The sequence below is a fragment of the Nycticebus coucang genome, chromosome 1 (genome assembly GCF_027406575.1).
Source record: "Nycticebus coucang isolate mNycCou1 chromosome 1, mNycCou1.pri, whole genome shotgun sequence".
Taxonomy (NCBI): domain Eukaryota; kingdom Metazoa; phylum Chordata; class Mammalia; order Primates; family Lorisidae; genus Nycticebus; species Nycticebus coucang.
Window position 1 is genome coordinate 31,337,810 of NC_069780.1, and position 26,486 is coordinate 31,364,295.

At 38.6% G+C, this 26,486-nt stretch overlaps 1 protein-coding gene and 1 pseudogene across 1 annotated transcript in view; one reads left to right on the forward strand and one right to left on the reverse strand.

Moving 5' to 3' along the window:
• Nucleotides 1-1,856: 1,856 nt before the first annotated feature.
• TACR3 (tachykinin receptor 3) overlaps nucleotides 1,857-26,486 on the reverse strand; it is an 80,421-nt gene continuing 55,791 nt past the window's right edge. The window contains exons 4-5 of the mRNA XM_053595028.1: nucleotides 3,726-3,922; nucleotides 1,857-2,325 (exon numbers count right to left, since the gene is read on the reverse strand). Of these exons, the coding sequence (XP_053451003.1) occupies nucleotides 2,013-2,325; nucleotides 3,726-3,922 (510 nt within the window). The 3' untranslated portion in view covers nucleotides 1,857-2,012. The remainder of the gene's footprint in view (nucleotides 2,326-3,725; nucleotides 3,923-26,486) is intronic.
• On the forward strand, nucleotides 16,847-18,539 carry LOC128587684 (polypeptide N-acetylgalactosaminyltransferase 1-like; annotated as a pseudogene).

The following is a 26,486-nucleotide window of genomic DNA, read 5'->3' on the forward strand; positions in this document are numbered from 1 at the left end:
AATTTTTAATTTTAATTCTATGAAGTTGTCACATTCATTAAATTATTGTATGTATCTTCACACTTATAAGTGTTTATGAGTGTTTATGGGGTGTCACCCAAAGAAATTCAGCTCAAACACATATGGTTAGGCTGTTCAGACTTTTAAAACTTTGTAATAACTATACGGTTAAAAATAAAATGAGGTGAATTAGGAAATTAATGTAATAATAGACCATGACTTACCATTGAATAATTGCTTTTAGACTGTTCTTCAAAAAATATTTGGCTCTACTATTGATGAAGGCATAACAATCAAGCAAAGTGTTAGAGGAAATCATTTTAGAGAGACGGCTTTAAGAATTTAACAGTTTAAAGAAGTTTCTACTACAAGCCCATATTTTCAGAAGGTTTCTGCTTTCTTGAGCAGGATTGATAGTATCTCTAAGTCAAGGAAAGGTGATTTATAAGCACTGAAGTCTGGAAAGTAAATTTTACACTTAAAGTGTTCCATGATCTGTTATATATCTCTGAAATGTGCAGGTACAGCTTTTTTCTTCTGGTAAAACGAGTGCTTTTTGGGGACTATTGCCATATTTCCTTTTGGTGAGCCTTCTGAATTATCTGAGCAGACAAAAGAGACGGTCTGTCTGTGGAAGGCTGCGTGTTAGACTCAGCCTCACCTGGAATTAGTTCACATGTATCCAAACTATTGTGCAAGTTTTTTTCCTAACAGTTGGTACACATTTCTACACATAACCTGATTTACCTACATATCCTGTGTATTGGTATTTCAACCACATTTTGTTTTGTATCACTTATGACTCTTTTCTCTATGGATCTGCATTTGAATATATTTTCTGATACTTTCCCCTACTGTTTATTTCTTTTTCAATGAGGGCAGAGTGAGAGGACACTATATGGTTGATAAAGTGCATATCCACCTTAAACTTTTTGCTTGGCTTAAAAGAAAAAAAAATCTTTGTTTGGAGCTAGGAGATTCCCCTGTCTACCTCAAAATTATGAATTACAACCTCAAAAAACTTAAAAAAAAAAAAACAAACTAAGTTTTTTTTTTTTTTTTGCCTGAAGACTGATAGCCAGTTTCAGAGACAAGCAAGATCCTTCCCTTCTTTATAGGAATGAATCTTTAGGGCGGTGCCTGTGGCTCAAGGGGTAGGGTGCTCCATATATCGGAGGTGGCGGGTTCAAACCCAGCCCCTGGCCAATAACTGCAAAAAAAAAAAAAAAAAAAGGAATGCATCTTTAGTGTTTTATAATCTACCTATTAAAAAAAAAATCTGTGAAAAATAAGGAATGGGAATTTTTTGTCTTTTTAATGTCCTGACTTTGACTATTTCCCAGCCTAGCATTTAAAATATGTAATGTTTAAAAAGTGTCTGAATTTTTTTCCTTTGTGATCACTATCTCAGGAAAAATAATAAAGAGAATTACCTGTATACCTGCCTAATGATTTAAGTAGATTTTCTGTTCAGTTAAATGTCTTGGAATAAATTTTAAATGTTTTCCTACAAAATGAGTTTTCTTGAACAAAGATGTTTACTAATGCCTACCTTTTGTGGTTAATATTTGCTACTCTGGTAGGAAAATGGATCTTTTAACAATTTTCTGTCTTGTAGCTATAGATGAAAAAGTTCATTATGTACAGATTATATTTCTCTTCACTCACACTATTATATTTCAAAGCTTTTCCATCTTTTGGGAAAATCATATAAGATTTTAGTGTCACAATTATATATTGCAAATTTTAAATGAGATACACTGGACGCTTTATAAGACTTTTTCAGATGAATTTTCATGTACGTATAATAATTTAGTGTTTTTAAGAAACCGTTTTATTATGGGGTGGGTATAGCGTATTAGGGTCTTCGTCACATTTATACTATGTGTGCTGCCTAAAAAATTCACTTCTGCTTCCAGAATGAATGTAGGAAAGGACGGATAAACGGGGGAGGGGGCCCTACGCTGGCACCATGATGGCTGTACCCTAACTTATCCCCTCAGGAAATGGATTTAAGAATGTTCATCCACAGAGGTGTAGGGCGAGCTTAGGAAACTTGAAGTGGTGGAGACGGATTTGGAATTCCTGCCGGAGCAGCCATTGAAGCTCGGGTCTCCTGGAAGGGCCCTTTTCTTCCGACTGGACTTGGCGCGGTCTGCATCATGAGGGTCAAACACCACGGTCATGGACTCCATCCTGGTCACTGTGTACAGGCTGCTTTGCCGAGTCGGATGAAATCTGGTGGTTTTGAGCTCTAGTTCATCATAGCTAGAAACTCTGATGAAGGGACACCAGCGAAATGCTCTCTTAAAGCCGGCTCGAAATCTGAGGAGAAGCAGGCCACAGAAAGAAGTTGTCAGGTTTTTAAGCAGGCATTTTCTGCAGCCGCCATAGAATACCCTACTTAAAGCAGAAATGCCAACTCAGTTTCTGATTTGATTTTCGAGTCAAACGCTTGGAATTTGTGCCACAGTGTTGGTATTTGTCTTTAAAATTCTTGTTGTGTGAATTAAATCTTAATCTCCCATAAATTAGAAATCATTAAATAGCAAAAGTATAACACCAGGTAATTTACATGCCAAAGAAACCATGTACTTATCTGTCATAATTTTATATATTTATATAAGTCTAATTTAATTAGAGTGGCCTGTTAAGGCACTTAAAAATGACATTTCAAAATAGCTTCTTTCAGAAAGAATTATGAATTTATAAATGTAAGTCTTTATTTAATGTTAGAACTAATTGCTAATCTTGACTGTTTTTATATACTCTCTTAGAAGTGCAAAATCCTTATCTTTGTAAACCATTAAATGAAGTTGATTACCAGCAGATGCACTGAATTGAGATATGGCTTATGCAATTAGTGCAAAATGTTAAGAATTAAGTAAGTATTTAACAAACCTGAAGGCTCAGCGTGATAAAGTTCCAACTGAGAAGACAGCTTAGTATTTAGCTCCTATAGTTACTTACAAGTCCTATTTCTACTCATGCACAAAACACGTTGGCTTATTAAGGGATTTATCAACCCTATGAAATTTAACTATTCCCCTCTATGTAGGGCCAAACAACCAAAGTGTTTTTAATTGGAAACCACATCTTACCTTTTTTTCTAATCTTAAATTGGACTGAGCATACTCCTACTTTTTATTTTTTAACTTTATAAACATCTTTCCCCTAATGGCTCCACAAACCACCGTGGACCCTGTCCTCTTTCTTACCCCACCTCACAATGCAGGAAGGATTGGTGTGCTCCTCATCCTTACTTATCTTTACAAAATCATTTACTTTGAAGTCCAGCTACAATATATCCATTTAGAAGGCGTCCACTCAGATTTGCCATCTTCTATCCTATATGCATTATTTATAAATTTCTAGGAAGTATCCTCATTTGCTTGAGGATTTGAGTATATTTTCAACCATTAGGGCATTTCTTTTTCTTTGGCAGGTAAAATTCTGAAGGATTTGGAGGAAGAACATGGCCCATATTAATATTGCCCGGTTAGAACCTCTAACAACATTTTTTGGACATGTAATTTTTCAGATGGGATGTTTTATAAAGGATAAAGAATATTAAAAAAGTGAAGCTTTGTCCTCCTTTCAGTGAGTTTATAAATTTTCCCTTCCTCCTACTTTCTAAATTCGCATCATGAAGATGGAATAACATTTTGTGTTTCCAGATAAGGCAAGAATTGCAAGGAAGTTGGATTTGGTAGTTTTGTGTTTACCTCTTATTCAAACAGCAGTAGATGATGGGATTGTACATGGTTGAGCTCATTGCCAGCCAGAAGCTGGCCAGGTAGACCTGCTGGATGTATTTCCATCTATTTAATTGTTGATAGATTGCAGTGAGAATGAAGTAAATATGATAGGGCAGCCAGCAGATGGCGAATGTCATCACAACAATAATCATCATTTTTACAACCTAGAAAGAAAAAAAAAAAAGGGGTCATTTTTGGGGAATTTATACAGGTCATTAAATATAGTAGTTCCAATAGCTTACTACAAATCATACTTGGCTGCCAATTCAGTTAAATACACAGCCTGCCTAAGAAATAGCCAATATATTTAATAGCAAAGCAATATAGGGACAGTCACCTACAGGAAGTATGTTTGTGTTACCACTCATCTTCTCCCACTCGAGGCAGTGGGGAACACTAACACAAACATAGACAAATATATTTTGATTGTCTGGAAGAAAATGTAAGTCTTTACGAAGACCTAGTGGGCCTGAGGGAGAGCGGGGAAAGAGCTGGGATGTGGCTGTGTGCCTGCCCTGTATGAGAACGGAGACGGTCTGCCCAGGGAAACTCACTGTTAATTCACTATAGCGATATGCGAGGCTGCAAGGCTGAGCTGCTTCCTCAGGATTCATTACAGCCCGAATAAAGCTTAAGACTCTCCAGACTTCTTTAATATCATGCTCACTAGGCAACCTATGAATATTAATTTGGTCTCCCTTGTAATCTTATATTAGGGAAGGTTTTCCCAAAGAATGATTATAAATGTTCAAATTAACCTGAGAAAAAGTTACTAACTTTGCATTTGTAAATAAGCAATCGGCTTAAGCAACTGTTTTATACATCAGCTCTCTTATGGGTTTGGTAAGCGTAGGTCATTTCCTTTGATTTTACACTCTGGAACCTTAATATCCTAATCAAAGTAGAAAATCAACCTCTATTTCTCCTCCACTGGGCCCTAAATTTCTGAAAGACAGAGAGAATGTCTCAATTATTTTAATGATTTTTATTTTTATTTTTTTGAGGCAGAGTTTCACTTTGTTGCCCTTGGTAGAGTGCTGTAGCATCATAGCTCACAGCAACTTCAGACTCTTGGGCTCAAGTGATTGTCTTGCCTCAGCCTCCCAAGTAGCTGGGACTACAGGTGCCAGCCACAACGCCTGGCTATTTTTAGAGACGAGGTCTCTATCTGGCTCAGGCTGGTCTCGAACCCATAAGCTCAGGCAATCCATCTGCCTCAGCCTTCCAGAGTGGTAGGGTTACAGCTGTGAGCCATAGCACCCAGCCTTCAATTATTTGAATACTCCTAGGATCTGGCATAGTCCAGTCTCTATTTTTCTTAGTAGCTGGAAATAGAGAAATATAGAATGAATGAATAATTGAATGGGAGATGTTTTTTCTGTCTCAGAATAAAAAAAAATCTATGTCTGTTTATCAGAAAGGTAACATCAAAGGAAACAAACACTGAGCAGCTTGGTTTTATGTAAAAGGAAATTGATATAATATTCTCTGATTATCTCATTTAATATTTCTTGTCATTATTCTGTCTGCTATATTTGTTTACACTTCTTTTGGAAATTTGGAAATAGCAAAAATTGTTTAGAATAGCTAAATTAAAAAAAATAATGTTGAGGCTTGCCTACAGTCAAGTTAATACAAATTAGAGAAAGTCCTGACCCAATGTCCTATGAGGAATCTTAGAAATAGGAAAATACAACATTTATAAAATAGACTTAGCATTCGTCTGGAAGTTTTGATTCAGATGAAAATTGACAAAATTGAATCATCATACTAGAAATAGACATAGCATGAAATGGATCAATGTGAAAGGCAAAGCTCTCCTAAGGGCCTAATCACTGCGCCATCCAGGTGACCAGCATGGAGCTGCTGGAAAATTGGCCATCAGAGTTGAAAATTCAGGTCAATAGCTCACAAATGTCACCACTGACAGCACTCTATAAAGAATTATGATTTTCTTAGTGTTTTTCAAATTGTAATGTTTTCTTCTGAAGAATTACATTCATGTTTATGCATTTTTTTCTGGTATGTCTGACTTATATATTTGTGACATACAAGTAAAAGCCATACTATAATTTACATTTATGCCCATTTTACATATTTAGTAACTTATTATCTTTCAACTGCAAATTAGAAAACTGAGACAAAGACCAAAAGATTTGACCCCTGTGATTCATACAACTAAGTAAGGTGTTTAAAACTGAAACTTCTAGGTCCTTTTAAATTTCTCCTTAAAATTAAAAAAGTTATTGAATACCTCTTGGGTCTAGAAAATAATATTGGAGAAAAAAATGCTATGAAACCAATTCCTTACTCCCAAACTTAAAACAATGAAAAAAACATAAAATTTTGTAAAAATGCTTACATTGAAATGTGGTAAATATGAGCATGTGCCAATTAAATTAAAAATATTTATGAGAATGTAAGGATTTGTTGTAATAATAAATGATTCAATTCATGCGTGCTAACTGGATTCAGGGGATATTAGACTGAATGAAGTGAGTTCAACTGTTGTTGTCATTCTTTTTTTTTTGCAGTTTTTGGCTTGGGCTGGGTTTAAACCCGCCACCTCTGGCATATGGGGCCAGCGTCCTATCCCTTTGAGCCCTAGGCACCACCCTGTTTTCATTCTTAAATATGTGAACATCCTACCATTCCTGAGCACTGCTGGGACCATTCTCCCTGGCTCCTCCCTGTACCTCCAGGATTCCTTTGACAATGATTTCCATTGCCTAACTCCCTCAGCTCCTTTTAAGCCATGGTACAGTTGGCAGTTTTTCTATGAATCCTATGCTGACTGATTTATTTCACGTTGCAGTCTGCGCTTCCAACACTCCCAGAACCTTGGCTTGCTCTTTAATTTCAGTTTGTTATGTTTATTCCTTACTTTGTGTCTCTTCATACTGGAATATAAAACAGCTAGAATTTTCTGCTTGTTTTGTTCATGTGTGTCTCTCCAGGCACTTAGAAGGGACTTCACACGTAACAGGTACTCAAAAATTTCTTAAATAAATGAAACTACTGAGTCAGCCATTAACAAATGGTATCATTTGTTTTCCAAGTTTAAAATGGACATGTGCATATAAAAGGAGCATGTCATTATCTGCCATTCCCCCTTTCAAGGCAAACAAATCCAGATAAAGAGGAGGAGCGTAAAAACAATACAAGCATATTTGTTGTGAGTGCATAAAAGCTTTAAATTTCATTCTGAATAATGTTAAGAGCAAGAAAAATTCCTATGAGACTGTGAAAGTGGAGCTTATTTGAAGCCTTTCAGACAGACTGATTACGAACCCCTACGCCTAAAATTGTTTTCCAACAGCAACGGAAGAGCTACTAAAGCTGTCTTTTTAAGTGACTTTCAGCTGTCAGCATGGGAAATCCAGCGAAACATACACAAAATGGAAATGCACGTGGAGAATGGAACGGGGATTTTACATAACTTCTAACTCGTGTGCAGAGCCCGTATGACCTTGCTGCAAAAGATTGATAAACATATTAAAAATTCTTAAAAGACCCTTAACAAAGGAGTTCTTTAAGGTGAAAGAACTGCTGTAATATAATTCCTTCACTTATAACATACTGCCACCTTGGCTCTCGGCTCACAAAATACTGTCGACTTATTTCAGATGTTGAACTCTGGGGACCTTAGGTGTGATGTAAATGCAAAAGTAGGCTCTTGGGTGGGAGAATTGTCTTTGTAAAATGCTGAAATCACAAAATTGTAATCTTTTTCATAAAATGATAGGAAAAGAGCTCTTTGAAGTGCAAAGCTTGCGTGATGATGGATGTGCAAGTGCTGTGGGCAGTTATCACCATGGCACTAGCAGAGACAGGCTATGAATGCTGAACAGGAAAGGAAGTTGGCCGGTAGAATTCTAGAAACGCCTGAGATGTTTCGGTGAGATGAGAGTATGGGATGGAGTGGATTCAAATCTTTCATCGTGTCTTAAATTTTATTGTAAGTTGATATAAAGGCTGATTGATGTTTGACATGTCATAAAGCTGAAAGATATTGTGTTTCTGAGGCAATGGGAGTTATTTTCCATGGCAGCGTGTGGGGTTCTGGCCACCCATTGTCCTTAGTGTAGGAACTTACAAGCTGGAGAAAGGAGGGAAGTGGGGGCATGGAATGTAGCCCCGAAAGCGATGATGCCTGTTTTTAGATGTTAAAAATGTACTTTGACCATACAGGCGGTCTGGGAAAGCCTGTCCTATGTTAGTGACAATAAGCTTTGGGTACTTTTCCTTCATGTATCAAAGGGGAATATAAACTTTTCATTTTATATCCTGGACAGGTTATACTGAAATGCCTACAGCTGTTCTTATCTATCACATTAAATGATCGTAGGGTGAATGACTTTGAGGTTTACATGGCAACAAAATTAGTGCAGGGAATTAAATAAACTACTGCCAACCATTTACAAAAATCTAGGTGTCCTATTTTTCAGTAAAGGATTTATTTATTCTTTTTTTACATGTCTGAAATAAAAATGATTGGTACTGTGGGACAGAAAATTTCTTGTTCTCAGAGCATATGTTTTAAAGACCTGTCCGTGGATCCAACCCTACCACTCATCCATATTTTTCCTCTGTTCAGTTTTCTCAAATGTCATGGATCATGACATTTCTTTAAGTAGAAATCACAGACGAGCTTATTCTAAGCACCAATCAGAAGACTATTATAATATTTTCAAGAATAAGATTTACACCCCCGGCCAAAAACTGGGGAAAAAAAAATGAAATAAGAATAAGATTTACAAATTTTAATGAAAAGCACTAAAATTTATGGTTCTACTTCATGGGCCATTGAGGTTTGGCTTTTTATGCTTCAGTTTGAAAGATGATGCTTAAGAATTTCAGTCACAAGGGAGAAAATAAGAACTAAGAACTACCTGTGAAAACAGCACAGGACGGCTCAGAAGACACATGGAATTCTGCTGGTAATTTCAGGATTGGGTGAGGACATAGACATATTATCTAAGTGTCATCCAAGAAATTGGGTGCTGTTGCCAAATCCAGCTCACATATACATTCAGTTAACATCAATCTAGAGAATTGCCTGTAAGAAATTATGCCAAGCCTATGTGCACATGTGTGCAAATATGAAAAATATTTGTGTGTATGTGTGTTTGTACTCTACTTCTTTGTACTTCATTGGTAACATTTTATTTTTAATGTGATTTTTTTGTTGTTGCAGTTTTTGGCTAGGGCCAGGTTTAAACCCACCACCTCCGGTATATGGGGCTGGTGCCCTACTCCTGGAGCCACAGGCGCTGCCCAATTTTTAATGTAATTTTACTGGAAATGATCTTTGAGAGCACTGGAAAATAATGAATGATCTGAAACCAAAGAGAAGAATGCAGCCACGAAGAGGAAGAAAAGACTGATGACATTAGACAGTTAAGTACATTAAGACAGAAGGAATAAAGATTCACTTTATGGGATAATACAGAGGAAGAAAAACTTCGAGTGGCTTGTTATGACCTGAATTGTGTCCCCACTAGATTCGATATGTTAAAGTTCTGGCTCAGCGCCTGTAGCTCAAGCAGTCAGGGCGCCAGCCACATACACTGGAGCTGGCAGGTTCGAATCCAGCCCCAGCCTGCGAAACAGCAATGACAACTATAACCAAAAAATAGCTGGGCGTTGTGGCAGGGGCCTGTAGTCCCTGCTACGTGGGAGGCTGAAGCAAGAGGAGCACTTAAGCCCAAGAGCTAAAGGTTGCTGTGAGCTGTGATGCCAAGCACTCTACCTAGGGGTACAGCTTGAGACTCTGTCTTAAATAAATAAATAAATAAAATAAAAATTAAAAAAAATAAAAAATGGTGAAGTTCTAACTCCCAAAACACAAAGGTGTGACTATAATTAGAGATTGGGTCTTACAGTGAGGCTAGAAGGGTGAACTCTAATTCAATGTGACTGGAGTCCTGACAAGAAGAGATCATACTATAGATACACAAAGGGAAAGTCATGGGAAGACACAGGAGGAAAGACGGCCGTCTGGAGGCTAAGGAGCGATGCCTTGGAAGAAACCACCCCTGCTGCCACTTTGATCTTGGACTTTTAGCTTTCAGAATAGTTAGAAAGTAAACTTCTACTGTTTAAGCCACCCAGCCTGTATTGGCATCCCTAAGGGAGTAAAATCAGGCTGGGCGTGGTGGCTCAGGCTTATAATCCTAGCACTCTGGGAGGCTGAGGTGGGTGGATTGCTTGAACTCAGGACTTGGAGACAAGCCTGAGCAAGGGAGAGACCCTGTTTCTACTAAATCTAGAAAAGTTAGCTGGGCATTGTGACAGGTGCCTGCAGTCCCAGCTACTTGGGAGACTGAGGCAAGAGGATTGCTCTAGCCTGGAGTTTGAGGGTACTGTGAGCTACAATGATGCCACGGCACTCTACTCAGGGTGACAGAGTGAGAATCTATCTCAGAAAAACAAAGAAAAACTAAACAAACAGACAAATAACCCCCCCCCAAAAGTAAATCGACTTTGCTAATGGGATGCTGCTATACAAATATCTAAACATGTGAAGGCAGCTTTGGAACTAGTTATAATACCCCAGATCTCTACCCTGAAGAGATTGGGTAGAAAAAAGGACATTTTTTTCTGGTGAGAGCTCAGAAAGGAAAGAGGAGAGCATAGAGGAAGAGTTTTACTGTCTTAGAGATCTATGTGTTGATAGAAATACGGACATTAACCTGCTTCGGATGAGGCCTTAGATGCAAATGAAGAACAAGTTACTGGACACTGGAGAAAACACAGTTTTTGATATAAAACAAGAAAGAATTTGAACAAATTGTGTTCTAATATTTTGTGTAAAGCAGAACTTGTAAGTGATGAATGTGTATAGTTAGCTGAGATTTCCAAGCAAAATGTTGAAGGCATGGCCTGGTTTTTCCCTTGGTTCCTTTAGTAAAAAGTGTGAGGAGAGATAATTGAAGAACAAATTATTAAGCAAAAAGAAACCAGAACTTCAAGATTTGGAAAATTCTTAGCTTATCTATATTGTAAAAAATGAGACAAATGAGAAAATGCATTCTGGAAGGAAGACTAAGGGAATGGACAATCACTTGGTGAAGAGATCACAGGTATGTGATAAAAGGATCAAATCAGGTGGCCCAGCAGAAGGCAGGGATAGAGGTGGGTTATACTAGCAAAAGCTCTGCCTGCTTCGGACTAAAGGGGACAGGAACATGAAGAACTGAAGGAAGGCTGCCAGACTTCTATGCTTCTACAGGACAGGCCAACAGAGCCATCCAGCTGCAAGCACATTATCCTTCAAGAAAAGAGATCAGTCCTTTGATGGTGGTTCACAGGTTGGCAGGGATGCCAAAATTTAATGGAACTTGCCCTGGAAAATTTTCTGACTTGCTGAGAACCCATCACACCTTTTGCCTCTCTGATCTCTCCCTTTAGGAAGGGGAATGTCTGTTCTATATCTTACCCACCATTGTAATTTTGGAAGCAGGCAACTTGTCTGGTTTCAAAAGTTCATAGCTATAGAGGAATTTAGCTTTAGGATAAATCATATCTCAAGTCTCACTCAGACCTCAGTTAGATGATATAAATGAACTTCTTGAACTGAGAGTTGATGCTGGAATGGGTTTGGAGTTTTGGGGCTCTTCAGATGAAGTGATCATGTTATGTTGCAGGTCAGAAGGACAGGGCTTTTGGAGAAACAGTGGCAGAGAATTAAATTCTAACATCTTAAAATTCATGTGTGGAAGTCTCAGTCCTCAGTACCTCAGAATGTGGTTGCATTTGAATGTAAAGTCTTTTAAGGAGGTAATTAAATTAAGATGCAGTTACTAGGGTAAGCCCTAATGCAATATAATGGGTCTACTTGCAAGGAGAAGAGATTAATGCACTGACATGTGGAGGGAAGACCGTGTGAAGACAGGGGTCACAGACATTGGCAAACAAAGGAAGAGGCTTCAGAGAAACCAGCCCTGCAGACACATTGATCTCAGACTTCTAACCTTTGGAATTGTGAAACAGTAAATGTCTGTTGTTTAAGCCACTCAATTTATGGTATTTTGTGAAGGCAGCCTGAGCAGACATCTCAAATACAATGCTGGAGGTTCTGAGGATAGTGTATCACAGGGCTTCATTCCTGCAAAGTAAGCAGCATATTACTGTGCGTGGTTTCAGTGAACACGGACACTTCCAGAGTGGTTTGGATTCCCCCGTGGAATGGCTTTCAGTGACATAAGGCAGCAGTCCCCAACCTTTTTGACACCAGGAACCGATTTCATGGAAGACAGTTTTTCCCTGGGGGGAGTGGTGGTGGTAATTTTGCTATGAGTCTGCAAACGATTGATTTATTATGGTCTCTGCACAGTCAAACCTCTCTGCTATCGATAATCTGTATTTACACTCATTCCCCAGTGCCTCGGCTCCACTTCAGCTCATCAGCCATCAGATTCTCATAAGGAGCACACAACCTAGAACCCTTATCTGTACAGTTTACAGTATGGGTCACTGTACTCTGGGAACCTAATACACCCCCATATCACAGGAGGCGGAGTTCAGGTGTTGAGGCCAGCAGTGGGGAGGGGCTGTAAGTACCTGAAGCTTTGCTCCCTGGCCTGCTGCTTACCAACTGCTCTAGGCATAGGGCCTAGTTCCTAACAGGCTGGGGACTGCAGATGTAAGGGATACATCAGGGCCCCTGTTCCTTTAGCTGAGGTTCTCTTAGATTACATGTGGTTTTCCTCATAAGCACTATTTTTTATGCTAATTCCCTTGCAGTGGAAAGAATGACAAGCACAAAGAAATCATGCTTCCTGAGTGAGGTGATAGATTGGTTCTGGTTTTTATACAATTCAAAAATTCAACTGAATCTGTCACTTTAACTTAGACTGAAGAGTGGTCCCTTCGATTAAAGCAAAAGGCTTACTGTTATCACACTGAGGTATTCACCTCTAAAGGAGTAGAGCTGATCTGACTTGCTTCTGGAGGAAGAGAATTAAAATAGAAAATATTCAGAAAACGACTTCTATACTTCCGTGAAACAACAGAAGTAGTGTATTCGCTAGTTATTTCAGGTATCCAAATAAGACCAATTTCAACAGGAATTTTTCAGAATAAATTCTCATATATAATGAATATTAGAGCCAATTCACAATTTTTTATTTCAGTAGATTTAGGGGATACAAGTTGGATTCTGCTACACACATACATACGTACATATGTATAGTGATGAAGTCTGGGCTTTCAGTGTACCCATCACTTGAATAGAGTACATTGTACCCAACAGGTAATTTTTCATCCCTCCTGCCTCCCTCCTTTTAAGTCTCCAGTGCCCACTATACCATTCTGCGTGTCCTTGAGTAGTCGTAGTTCAGTTCACTTATAGTTCCTACTCATAACATGCAACATTTATTTTTCTGTTCCTGGGTTACTTAGGATAATAGCCTCCAGTTCTGTTCAAGTTGCTAAACAAGGGGTTATTTCAGTCTTTCTCCTGGCTGAGTAGTACTTCACAGCGTGTGTGCGTGTGTGTGTGTGTCTTTATCTGATCATTGGTTGGTGGACACTTATGTTGATTTCATATTTTTTCAATTGTGAATTGTGCTGCAATAAACGTATGAGTACGTTTTATCTTTTATCTTTTCCTTTGGATAGATACCTAGCAGTAAGAGTGCACGATCAAATGGTAGATTTACTTTTAGTCCTTTGAGAAATCTCCATGCTGATCTTCATGGAGGATGTGCTAATTTACTTTCTCACCTAAAATATATAACTGATGTTTTTGAGGAATCTTAGAAAATGAAGGAAAGTAAATATGGTTAAAGATGTTTATCTTAAAGTTATACATCTAGCAAATCAGCACAAAAATGTAACAGATACTTTTCACAACACGTAGACAAATATATATTCATAATAAACTATAAGAAAGTGGTCTTGTAATGGGAATGAAGTTTGGAATTTTTATCTCCTACTCTTAATTTTGGAAATAGGCTGAGATATTACATTGTAGCTTGACTACAGTAGAGTTCACTTCTGTCTCTGCATTTCAGAGTTCTCTAGTAAATTCTAGGAGGTATAGCAGTGTTTTCAAATTTCAGATTTTCATCCTATGTTCTATTAAAACTTTTTCTTTTTTTCTTTCTTTTTTTTATTGTTAACTCGAAGCTGTGTACATTAGTGCAATCAAGGGGTACAATGTGCTGGTTTCATATGCAATCTGAAATATTCTCATCATACTGTTCAACGTAGCCTTCATGGCATTTTCTTAGTTATTGTATGTAGACATTTGTGTTCTGCCTTTAGTAAGTTTCGCCTGTACCCATTCTCAGATGTACCATAGGTGTGGCCCCACCCATTACTCTCCCTCCACCCTAACCTCCCTCCTCCCTTCCCCTCCTATTTACCAAACATCTATTTCTAGTTTTTTTCTTTTTTTTTAAAGACAGAGTCTCACTTTATCATTCTCAGTAGGGTGCCGTGGTACCATAGCACACAGAAACCTCAAACTCTAAGGCTTAACTGATTTTCTTGCCTCAACCTCCCAAGTAGCTGGGACTACAGACATCTGCCTCAATGCCCAGCTGTTTTTTAGAGACAAGGTCTCTCTCTCTGGCTCAGGCTGGTCTTGAACTCATGAGCCACAGTGCCACAGTCTCCCAGAGTGCTAGGATTATAGGTGGGAGCCAGGGCATCCGGCCTCAAACATCTATTTCTATTATCTTTCCTCTAACTACCTTTCTATGACCAATTTCTGTTGATACAGATCCTGTGTTACAGATTGCAATGCCAAGCACTTTGGAGTGTTTCACCCTATGCCTCAGGAAGGTTGTTTGATATATGTATACATTGAACATTGATTACCATAATCGTTTTTTTTTTTTTTTTCAGATTAATGAGGGTACAAATGTTTAGGTTACATTGTTTTTATTTCTAAGGAGCAGTTCAACTTGTATTTGGTCCCTTCACCCAGGGGGTGTGCTGAACACCCTCACATTGTGGCCATTAGGTGAGTTACCACCAATCACCCTCCTTCCTCTCCCCATGTGTCTCCCCTCCCCCTTGCTAGACTATACTAGTGTTTTTTCTTTTGTTTGGGTATGTAGTTGTTTATATATTGATTTCATATTAATACTGCATACATTGGGTACTTTCCCCCTAACTCCTCCCAGCCCCCCACCATTCTTGAGACACTTTACTAAGAAGAATATGTTTCAACTCCACCCAGGTAAACACAAAAGATGTAAAGTCTCCATCTTTTCTCATGGCTGAATAATACTCCGTGGTAGACGTATACCATGGTTTGTTAATCCAGGCATGAGTTGATGGATGCTTGGGTTGATTCCATATCTTAGCCATTGTGAATTAAGCTGTATTAATCTACCATAGTCAGATTAATTAACATATTTATCACCACTTATTCTATTAGATCCTCAGAATTAGTCATCATAAAACTGAATGTTTGTACCCTTTGACCAACATCTTCCCATTTCCCCCACAGAAAGTATTGACTTAAAATATGCATTCCAGAGCCAGAGATATGTAGATGATATTTAGTGTCATGGTAATGAATTAAATTACTCAGAGAATGAATAATAAGAAGTAGCCTAGCCCAAGCCCCAAATAACTCAGCTATTTTGAAGTCAGATAGAGGCAAAGACTTGGAAAGGATAGGAGGGAGGAACAGCTTTCCCCACTCCTTTAGGAAGGAGGATTGTCAATCCTGTGGAATGCAGCTCAGAGTTTTACTAAGAAATGGTAGTTTCTTATTTACTAAATTTCTCATTTACTATGAAATGACAATTTCCATGGAAACAAGTGATGAACTGAATAAGAGCACCTCTGATGGAACTGTGGTGGCACAATCCAAAGTGAACAGTTTAAAGTGTGAACAAAATGTGAAGAAAGCACCTATAAGCAATTCTTTCAGTTATTTTGGTTGGTTATGATGGAGTGTTTCATTCAGGTTTGAATCTGGGTGGGGGAAGAATTAGAGGAACAAAAGATTAATTTATACAATTAGACATACTGAAAGATACTTGAATGCTATTGCAATAAGCCTTCTGTCATTGAGTACAACTGAAGGCTTATGCCTTCCAAGAGAATGTGAGAGAATGGAATCCCCGAATTTTGAGAGATAAGGCTTTCCTCACTATAATGAAATAGAAGAATGTGTAGGGTATATGTGGGTGGATTTGTGCATCACATGGTGGAAAATTTAGAGAACTTTTACCTTTTGCCTCTTTGTTTCTTAATGGCTGGTGCTCAGCATGCCTAGAGAGGTAGCTAACACACAGAATGTGCTCAATAATTATTTGTGAAATCAATGAATAAGTAAAGTATGAGGCAATGTCATTAGCTAAACTGCTGAGGAATGGATTTGGTCAGAAAACAGTATGTCCTCCACTAGATCATATATATTTTTTATGAAACTGAAAGTGCTCAGAAATTGAGCTGCTTCTAGGGAGGCCAAAAATATGAAGTTTATAATAGGGAAGTGCACACTCTGATGGATATCACAGCATAGGCTTCATTATGCTGCTGAGTTAGATTACGCTACTAATAAAGACACTTGGGTGCATTGTTCACCACATTCTGTTTCAGCAATGGCCACAAAAGCTATTTCTGTTCACAAACTTAGTATATTTTTGTAGCATGTGATGTTGTGTTAGTGTAGATTTATTTGCACCCTAAAGCAAACAGAAGTCAAAAAATATGTCCTAGAATTATATGTTCTAGAAGGTTGTGCTGTTTTTTTAGTTAGTTTTTTATTTTTTAGTGTACTGCAGTACAAAGATAATTTGAGTCAAAGGCCTGTATTGAAATCTAAGTCTAGGTCCTATTAGATTCAAGAGGCCTTTGCTAAATTACTTTATTTTTCTGAACATCAATAATCATATGAATAAAGAAGAGACGGTGCTCCAAGAGTAGCGCCTGTGTTGAGATGTGAGACATATGGATTTGGGATATGAATTGATTTAAAAAACCACTTTGGGGGTATGAAGGTGATTTCTGATGAAAATGGATTGCAATCATTTTCATGACCTTTGTATATTTGTATGTATATATTTTAAAATTTTGCATTTAACTTAAAGTGCTATGAGAAAATTGGCATATGCAAGGCAGTTCTAGCTACCTCCTGGATTAGGGTACTCTTGGATATGTTCCTGCTGCTTTACTTCAGAGAATGCAACAAATGTGATGAGAAAAAGTAGAGGGGGCTTCCTGCGGGATGTTCTAGAACCAGTACAGAAGCTTCATGAAGGTCCTGGAGAAATGGGGAAGCCAGACGTCATTTCTAAAGAGCACCCAAAAAAAGACGAAAGGGATGTTTAAAACCAGTAAGTTCAATTTAATGGTGAGTGAGATGATTGCTCTCAACAGATCTTCGCCAGATGTTAGGTTAGAAGGGTATAAAACAGGTGGATGCAGATAATCTTCCTACAACAAGTGTGGTGATTAGTTTCACAATGAGGCTTGGAGCACACTTCTGCGAAGTGTCCGTGGTGTCACTGTTCGCTCTCCAAGACACATGGTAGAAGAAACTGTTCTAGTAGATAATGCCAGTGAAAGAGGCTTTTAGAAAAGGCCTCTAGAGAGTTGTATGAAAAAAGCGAAAGTACCAGCTCATGTAATTCTAATAGAACAACGGTCTGGATTGATCAGGGCTAGATTAGAAGGAGCTGCCATGTCTAAAGGCCAAATAATCACCTTTCTGGACGCTCGTTGTGACTACCCAGTGGGGTGGCTGAAGACTCTCTTAGCCAGGATCAAACATGACAGGAAAACAGTGGTATGTCCTATTACTGATGTGATCAGCAACGATACTTTTGAGTACATGGCAAGCTCTGACATGACCTATGGTAGATTCAAATGGAAGCACAATTTTCACCAGTATCCTGTTCCCTATAGAGAAATGGACAGAAGGAAAGGTGATGGAACTCTTCCTGTCAGAACACCTACAATGGCAGGAGGCCTTTTCTCTATTGACAGAGATTACTTTCATTGGTAATTTCTGTATACAAATTTCTTACCAGATTTTCAATTTAGAAAGGAAATTGGAGCATATGATGCTGGAACCAGTATTTGGGGAGGAGAGCCTAGAAATTTCCTTTAGAACCTGGCCGTGGGGAGGGACTTTGGAAATTGTTACATGCTCACATGTGGGCCATGTGTTTCAGAATGCTACACCTTACATGTTTCCACAAGGCACAGGGCAGATTATCGATAAAAATAACAGACGACTTGCAGAAGTGTGGATGGATGAAGTCAGGAATTTTTTCCATATAATTTATCCAGGCATTACAAAGGTAGATTATGGAGATACATCATCCAGACTTGGTCTAAGACACACTACAATGCAGACCTTTCTCTTGGTACCTAGAGAATATTTATCCTGAGTCTCAAATTCCACATCACTATTTCTCATTGGGAGAGATACGAAATGTGGAAGTAAATCAATGTCTAGATGACATGGCTAGAAAAGATAATGAAAAAATTGGAATTTTTAATTGTCACAGTATGGAAGATAATCAGGTTTTCTCTTAGACTGCCAACAGAGATATTAGAATGGATGACCTTTGCTTGGATGTTGCTAAACTTAATGGCCCAGTCATAATGCTCAAATGTCACCATCTAAAAGGCAACGAATGTTGGGAGTATGACCCAGGGAAGTTAACCTTGCAGCATGTGAACAGTAATCAGTGCTAGGATAAAGCCACAGAAGAGGACAGCCAGGTGCCCAGCATGAGGGGCTGCAATGGAAGCCAGTCCCAGCCGTGGCTTCTTTGAAATGTCACTCTGTCACTCTTCCAGAAATATTCTAAGACTAAATTTACAAAAAAAAAAAAAAAAAAAAGAAACGAGGATTGACTGGGCTACCTTAGCATACATTTCTGCCACAGTCTTAAATAACAAAAAAGGAAAAGTGCTTTCCTCCTTCCCAGGATGTAAGGTTTACAGCCATTAAAACTTGAACTTCTCTAGCGTTTCACTAGCTGTGAACCAGCCTTCCTGTCCACGGATGTGAAACTGCATAGTAGTGAGAGTGTGCACTCTGATGTTTACAAGATTGAAAGAGTCTTTCACCAAGAATCATGGCAAAGAATATTTAGACAATGAAACTATCAACAGAATGTGCTTTCTGGGGAGCTGCATCTTTTATGGTTTGCTTGCACATCAGTAATTACTGCTGAACATGCTGTCATAATGAAGAGATTTCCAAGAGTATTTTTTCCTGATTAGAACTGGTAGCCAGTATATTAAATATTGATATTAAAATAAGTGAAAAGAACTGGAACCAGATTCCAAATCATGAAAACATTTTTATAAAAATAAAAACTATATTAAACAGGGTTTAAGGAAATTAAAATAGAACTATGAGAATTACAATTTGTTATAGTATAGTATCAAATTTCTTTCTTTTTTTTTTTGCAATCATGGGGCACCATATATTGGTTTTATATAGCATTTAAGATATTTTCATCTCACTGGTTAACATAGCCTTCCTGGCATTTTCTTAGTTATTGTGTTAAGACATTTATATTATACATTTAGTAAGTTTCACATGTACCCTTGTAAGATGTACCGTAGGTGTGGTCCCACCAAACACCCCCCCTTCTCTTCCCTCCCTCTCCTCCTTCCCCATATTCTTTGGTTATAACTGGGTTATTGCTTTCATATGAAAGCCAAAAATTAGTTTCATAGTAGGGCTGAGTACATTGGATTCTTTTCCTTCCATTCTTGGGTTACTGTACTAAGAAGAATATGTTCCAGGTCCATCCATATAAACATGAAAAAGGTAAAGCAGGGATCCTCAAACTTTTTAAACAAGGGGCCAGTTCACTGTCCCTCAGACCGTTGGAGGGCCAGATTATAGTTAAAAAAACCAAATAAACAACTATGAACAAATTCATATCCACACTGCAAATATCTTATTTTGAAGTAAAAAAACAAAATGGTAACAAATACAATCACACCACCTCATGTGGCCCATGGGCCGTAGTTTGAGGACCCCTGATAAAGTATCCATCTTTCTTTAAGGCTGCATAATATTCCATGTGTACATATACCACAAATAATTAATCCATTCGTGGATGGATGGGCACTTGGGCAGTTTCCATGATTTAGCAATTATGAATTGGGCTGCAATAAACATTCTGGTACAAATATCTTTGTTATGATGTGATTTTTGGTCTTCTGGGTATATATCTAGTAGAGGAATTACAGGATTGAATGGCAGGTCTATTTTTAGATCTCTAAGTGTTCTCCAAACATCTTTCCAAAAGGAATGTATTAATTTGCATTCCCACCAGCAGTGTAAAAGTGTTCCCTTTTCTCCACATCCACGCCAACATGTCTGGTCTTGGGATTTTGTGATATGGGCTAATCTTACTGGAGTTAGATTGCATTCATCTAACATGGGTTATTGCTTTCATGGGTTTCATCTAGACATCTTAAAGTAGTTTTGATTTGCATTTCTCTTATAATTAAGGATGATGAGCATTTTTTTCGTATGTCTGTAGACCGTGCACCTGTCTTCTTCAGAGAAGTTTCTCTTCAAGTCCCTTGCCCAGCCTGTGATGGGATCACTTGTTCTTTTCTTGCTACTACGTTTGAGTTCTCTGTGGATTCTGGTTATTAAACCTTTGTTGGAGACATAACCTGCAAATATCTTCTCCCATTCTGAGGGCTGTTTGCTTATTTACTTACTGTGTTCTTGGGTGTGCAGAAGCTTTTTAGTTTGATAAGGTCCCAGTAGTGTATTTTTGAAGTTGCTTCAATTGCCGGGGGTGGGGGTCCTCCTCATAAAATATTCGCCCAGACCGATTTCTTCAAGAATTTTCCCTACACTCTCTTCTAGTATGTTATAGTTTCATGTCTTAAGTTTAAATCTTTAATCCAGTGAGAGTCTTAGTTAGTGGTGAAAGGTGCGGGTCCTGTTTCAGTCTTCTACAGGTCGCCAGCCAGTTCACCCAGCACCATTTGTTAAATAGGGAATCTTTTCCCCACTGAATGTTTTTTTTTTTTTTTTTTTTTGTGGTTTTTGGCCGGGGCTGGGTTTGAACCCGCCACCTCTGGCATATGGGACCAGCACCCTACTCCTTGAGCCACAGGTGCCGCCCCCCACTGAATGTTTTTAATTGGCTTGTCAAAGATCAAATAATGGTAAGTAGCTGGGTTCATCTCTTGGTTCTCTATTCTGTTCCATATATCTACCTCTCTGTTTTTGTGCCAGTACCATACTGTTTTGATCACTATCAATTTATAGTATAGTCTGAGGTCTGGTAGCATGATTCCTCCTGCTTTGTTTGTATTTCTGAGTAATGTCTTGGCTTTTTGAGGTTTTTTCTGATTCCATATAAAATGAAGTATATATTTTTTGAGATCTTTAAAGTATGACATTGAAGCTTTAATAGGGATTGCATTAAAATTGTATATTGCTTTGGGTAGTATGGACACTTTAACAATGTTGATGCCATGAACATGGTATGTTTTTCCATTTGTTACCATTTTCAGCTATTTCTTTTCTTAGAGTTTCATAGTTCTCTTTATAGAGATCTTTCATATCCTTTGTTAGATAAACTCCCAAATATTTCATCTTCTTTTGCATTACTGCGAATGGAATGGAGTCTTTGACTGTTTTTTCAGCTTGACTATTGTTGGTATATATAAAGGCTACTGATTTAAGGATGTTGATTATGTAACCCAAGATGCTGTTGTATTCCTTGATCACCTCTAAGAGTTTTGTAGTAGAATCCCTGGTATTTTCCAGATATACAATCATATCATCTGCGAAGACCAAAAGTTTGATCTCTTCTGACCCTATATGGATAGCCTTGATCACCTTTTCTTCCCTAATTGTGATGGCTAAAACTTCCATTACAATGTTAAAGAGCAGTGGAGACAATGGGCAACCTTGCTTGGTTCCTGATCTGAGTGGAAATGATTTCAATTTAACTCCATTCAATACGATATTGGCTATAGGTTTGCTGTAGATGGCCTCTATCAGTTTAAGAAATGTCCCTTGTATACCAATTTTCTTGAGTGTTCTGATCATAAAGGGATGCTGGATATTATCAAAAGCTTTTTCTGCATCAATTGAGAGAATCATATGGTCTTTTTTAGTTTGTTTATGTGCTGAACTACATTTATAGATTTACGAATATTGAACCAGCCTTGAGACCCTGGGATAAAACTGACTTGGTCATGATGTATAATTTGTTTGATGTGTTGCTGGATTCTGTTTGTTAGGATCTTGTTGAACATTTTTGCATCTATATTCATTAGTGATATTGGTCTATAATTTTCTTTTCTTGTTGGGTCTTTTCCTGGTTTGGGGATCAGGATGATGTTTGCTTCATAGAACATGTTGGGTAGTCTCCCTTCATTTTCTATATTTGGAACAGGTTGAGTAATATAGGTACTAGTGCCTGTTTAAAGGTTTGGTAGAATTCTGATGTGAAGCCATCTGGTCTCGGGCTTTTCTTTTTATGGAGATTTTGTATGGTTGATACTATTTCAGAACTTGATGTGGGCCTGTTCAACATTTCCACTTGATTCTGGATAAGTCTTGGAAGGTGACCTGCTTCCAAGTCAATTTCCTTCAGATTTTCATATTTCTGAGAATAGAGTTTCTTGTAATATTCATTAAGGATTTTTTGAATTTCTGAGGAGTCTGTTGTTGTTTTGTCTTTGTCATTTCTGATCGATGAAATTAGAGATTTTACTCTTTTTTTCCTGGATAGGTTAGCCAAAAGTTTATCTATTTTATTGACATTTTCAAAAAAACTAACTTTTTGATTTATTGATCTGTTGTATAATTCTTTTGTTTTCAATTTCATTTAATTCTTCTGTAATTTTGGTTGTTTCTTTTCTTCTACTGGGTTTGGGGTTGAAATATTCTTCCTTTTCCATTTGCTTGAGATGTCCTATTAAGTTGTTAACTTCTCCTCTCTCAGTTCTCTTGAGGAAGGCTTGCAGTGCTATAAATTTCCCTCTTAGGACTGCCTTTGTGGTATCCTAGAGGTTCTGATAATTCATGAATTCATTGTCACTTTGTTCCAAAAATTTGCCAATTTCCTTCTTAATCTCATCTCTGACCAAGCTATCATTCAACATAAGGTTATTTAACTTCCATGTTTTTGTATAAGTATGCAGATTCCTGCTGTTACTGAGTTCAACTTTTATTCCACAGTAGTCCGAGAAGATGCAAGGAATAATTTCTATTCCTTTAAATTTACTGAGGTTAGACTCTTGTGACCTAAGATGTGATTGATTTTGGAGTATGGGCTGATAAGAAGTATGTTTATTCAGTTTTGTTGTGATGAAATGTTCTGTAGATGTCTGTTAAATCAAAATGTTGGATGGGTAGGTTTAAATCTAAAATTTGTTTGCTCAGCTTCTTATTGGAGGATCTATGCAACACTGCCAAAGGAGTGTTAAAATCTCTGACTATTATGGAGCTAGAGGAAATCTAGTTTCTCATGTCTGTTAGAGTTTCTCTTATAAATTTAGGTGCGCTCTGGTTGGGTGCATAAATATTAATAATTGAAATTTCATCATATTCAGTATTACCCTTAACAAATATGAAGTAACCATTCTTATCCTTCCTTACTTTTGTTGTGTTAAAGCCTATTGTATCTGCAAATAGTATTGCAACACCTGCTTTTCTCTGATTTTCATTTGCCTGAAATATGGACAACCATTCTTTCACCCTGCATCTATATTTATTTTTTAAATTAAGATGAGATTCTTGTATGCAGCAAATATCTGGCCTGAGTTTTTGTATCCAGTCAGCCAACATGTGCCTCTTTATAGGACAGTTTAAGCCATTCATTATAATGGAGAATATTGATAAGCCTGGTAAAATTTTGGGTATCAAGTTTTTTGAAAGTCCAGTGGAAATTTTTAATCCTTTCCCAATTGCGGAAGTTGGAGTTTTATCAAAAGTTCTGAGTGAGTTTACTTTTGTGGTAGAGGATTGTGCTGGTCATTATGAAGGATAGGTCTGAGAATATCCTGAACAGCTGGTTTAGTTATGGCAAATTTCTTCAACTTATGAATGTCATTAAAGTATTTAATTTCTCCATCATAAATGAATCTCAGTTTAGCTGGATACGGGATCCTGGGTTGAAAGTTATTTTGTTTTAGGAGATTAAAAGTCAATGACCACCCTCTTTGGCTTGAAAAGTTTCAGCAGAGATATCTGCAGTCATTCTAATATTCTTCCCTTTGTAGGTAAGGGATTTCTTACGTCTGGCTGCTTTCAGAATTTTCTCCTTCATATTAACTTTAGTGAAGTTAATTATGATGTGCTTGGGGGATGTCTTATTTGCATTGAGTTGTGCTGGGGTTCTGAAACTGCTATCTGAATTTCAGAATCTCTTGGCATATCTGTAAAATTCTCTTTCATAATCATGGAGAGGAGCCTCTGTGCTTTGCGAAGCCACTTCATCACTTTCAGCGATTCCAATGAGGCGGATATTAGTCTTCTTCATATTATCCCCGAGCTCTCTGAGAGAATGATTTGTTTTTGCTCTCCATTTCTCTTTCTCGTTGAGAGTTTGGAAGCATTCAAAAGCTTTGTCTTCAGTGTCATAAATCCTTTCTTCTACTTGTTCCACTCTGAGGGATTCTACTGTATTTTTCAGATCTTTGAGGGCTGCAAATTCTTGCCTCAATGTGTCAAAATCTTTGGTGATTTTGTCTTAAATTTGTTGAATTCTTGAGACAACTTTTGAATTGCTCCTCGAATTTCTAATTCCAACTTTTCCTCCATTCTCTTAATCTTGTTTGCAATCCGAATACTGAATTTGATTTCTGACATCTTGGCCATCTGTTTATGAATGACATCTTTAGTTACATCTGCCATTACTTTCCTTGGGGGTGGGGTGGGTGGGTTAATCTACTCTGGTTATTCATGTTACCAGAGTTTTTCTGGTAATATGATTCTGCCCTCTGATTCTTTTATACCGTTTGACTAGATAAGTGGATAAAGAAAAGTTGGGCTTGGGGCTCCAGAAATAGTTATTAAGCAGCCCTTTTCCCAAAAGCTGGGACTGGTGTCTGTACCTTTTCCCCTGAAGCTTTGCTGATGACCCTACGGCTTGGGGACCTGTTTGGTGTGTTGGGGCTAAGTGGCTCCATCTTCTTTTCAGCTGGTCTCTGTCTGACCCTAGTGAAACAGTTACTCTGGATTGAAGTCTCAGCTGTAGAGAAATACCAGCAATTAAGTCACCCTGCCCCCCACAGGCAACAATTGAAAAAGGAAAATCAAACCTTCCTACAACCACACACCCAAGGTACCACTTGGATAGTCCTCGGGCGATTGGCTCAGTTCAAAAGATCCAAATCAATTGTCTCAGTCAGTATCTGTCTCAGGTGGGAGAGTTTAAAAGGTCTCTGGCAACTAGATCGCAGGGGTCTGCTGACAACTCAAATATGACTTGGTCTGGTGCTCTGTGAGGTCAGGAGGACCCACCTTAAAAATAGATTAGTCTGGGAAGGTTGATGCCTCCTTCCCCTCCTTGTGTCTCTGTCACACCCAGTCACTGATAACCCCACAGGGCTGTGACCCAGTTCCCTCCAATGAGCAGATATTCCAGGGGTTTGTGCCTGCCCGAATCACAAGGAGATCTGTGTCTCCTCAGCCAGGCCACTGCTCTTTGCCCCTATCCAGCATGGGGAGGTGAGGCCTGACAACCTCGGGTGCTTAATGGAGGCTGGGGCTGTTCACTCAGTTCCAGCCCCACCCCTGATTGATGTTAGTGACAGAACAGAACAACTTTGTGGAATTTGTTTCTGTCCCTGCTAAATTCTCCTTCAGAAGAGAAGCTGTTTTGAGTTCACAGAACCTGTGCCTCAGGCCCTGTTTGGTCTCAGCTATACTTTGTATTCGCAGCATGGTTACCTGTCAGTTCCAGCCTCTGCCTGCCCTCCTTTGTTTAGGCTGATCATCCCCTGAGGGCCAGTACATCCCAGGCTTAGTAAAGTGGTCCTCTGGTCAGCCATGCCCTGGGAATATGCCAGCTCTGCATGTGCATTATCTAGTCCCTGTGCTTCACACAGGCCGGTACCACTTCAGGCAAACTCTTTACTCATGGTGCCTGAGTTTCCATCCCAGATCTGTTCTGCTAGTAGTTGCCACCCGAGAAGATGCCCAGCCTCCTCTAATTGCCCAGAGAGACAGGGAGTGTGACTCCAGAATATCCAGGGGTGAGCCCTATTATTGACAAAAATGGCTGCTGCTCTGCACCTGTGTGGTTCCCTCTCAGCCGACCATCCTCTCCTCACTCCTGTGCCACAGAATTAGTACTGACCGGCAGCAGTCCAGGCCCTGTCCACACCTCTTGAGAAAACACCGAAGAATCTGGAATCCTGGGGGACAGGCTTCCAGACCTCCGAGTGAGAGTGGAGGGAAGTGCTGGGAGCTCAGAATTGCAAGTAGAGAATATATACAGTTTTCTGCCTGGCAGGAGAGCAACATGGCACCCTAGTAGGGGAAGTAGGTCCAGTTTTTAGAGGGTCTCTCCCATGGAGTATAATGGGAGGACTTTTGAACTCTGCTCATTTGTTTATGGGGTTCTCTCAGCTATTCTCATGGGGGAGGGAGCTCCTATCCACTTGGTGATGGATTTTGTACCTTTTGTTTGTATCCTTGATGTTGCGGCTTGCCTCAGTAGGGTTGATGTGCGTTTTTCAACCTTCTCTCTTGGTGCAGCTCTAATCTGCCAGGTTACTTGCCAAATTTCTGTCCTTTAA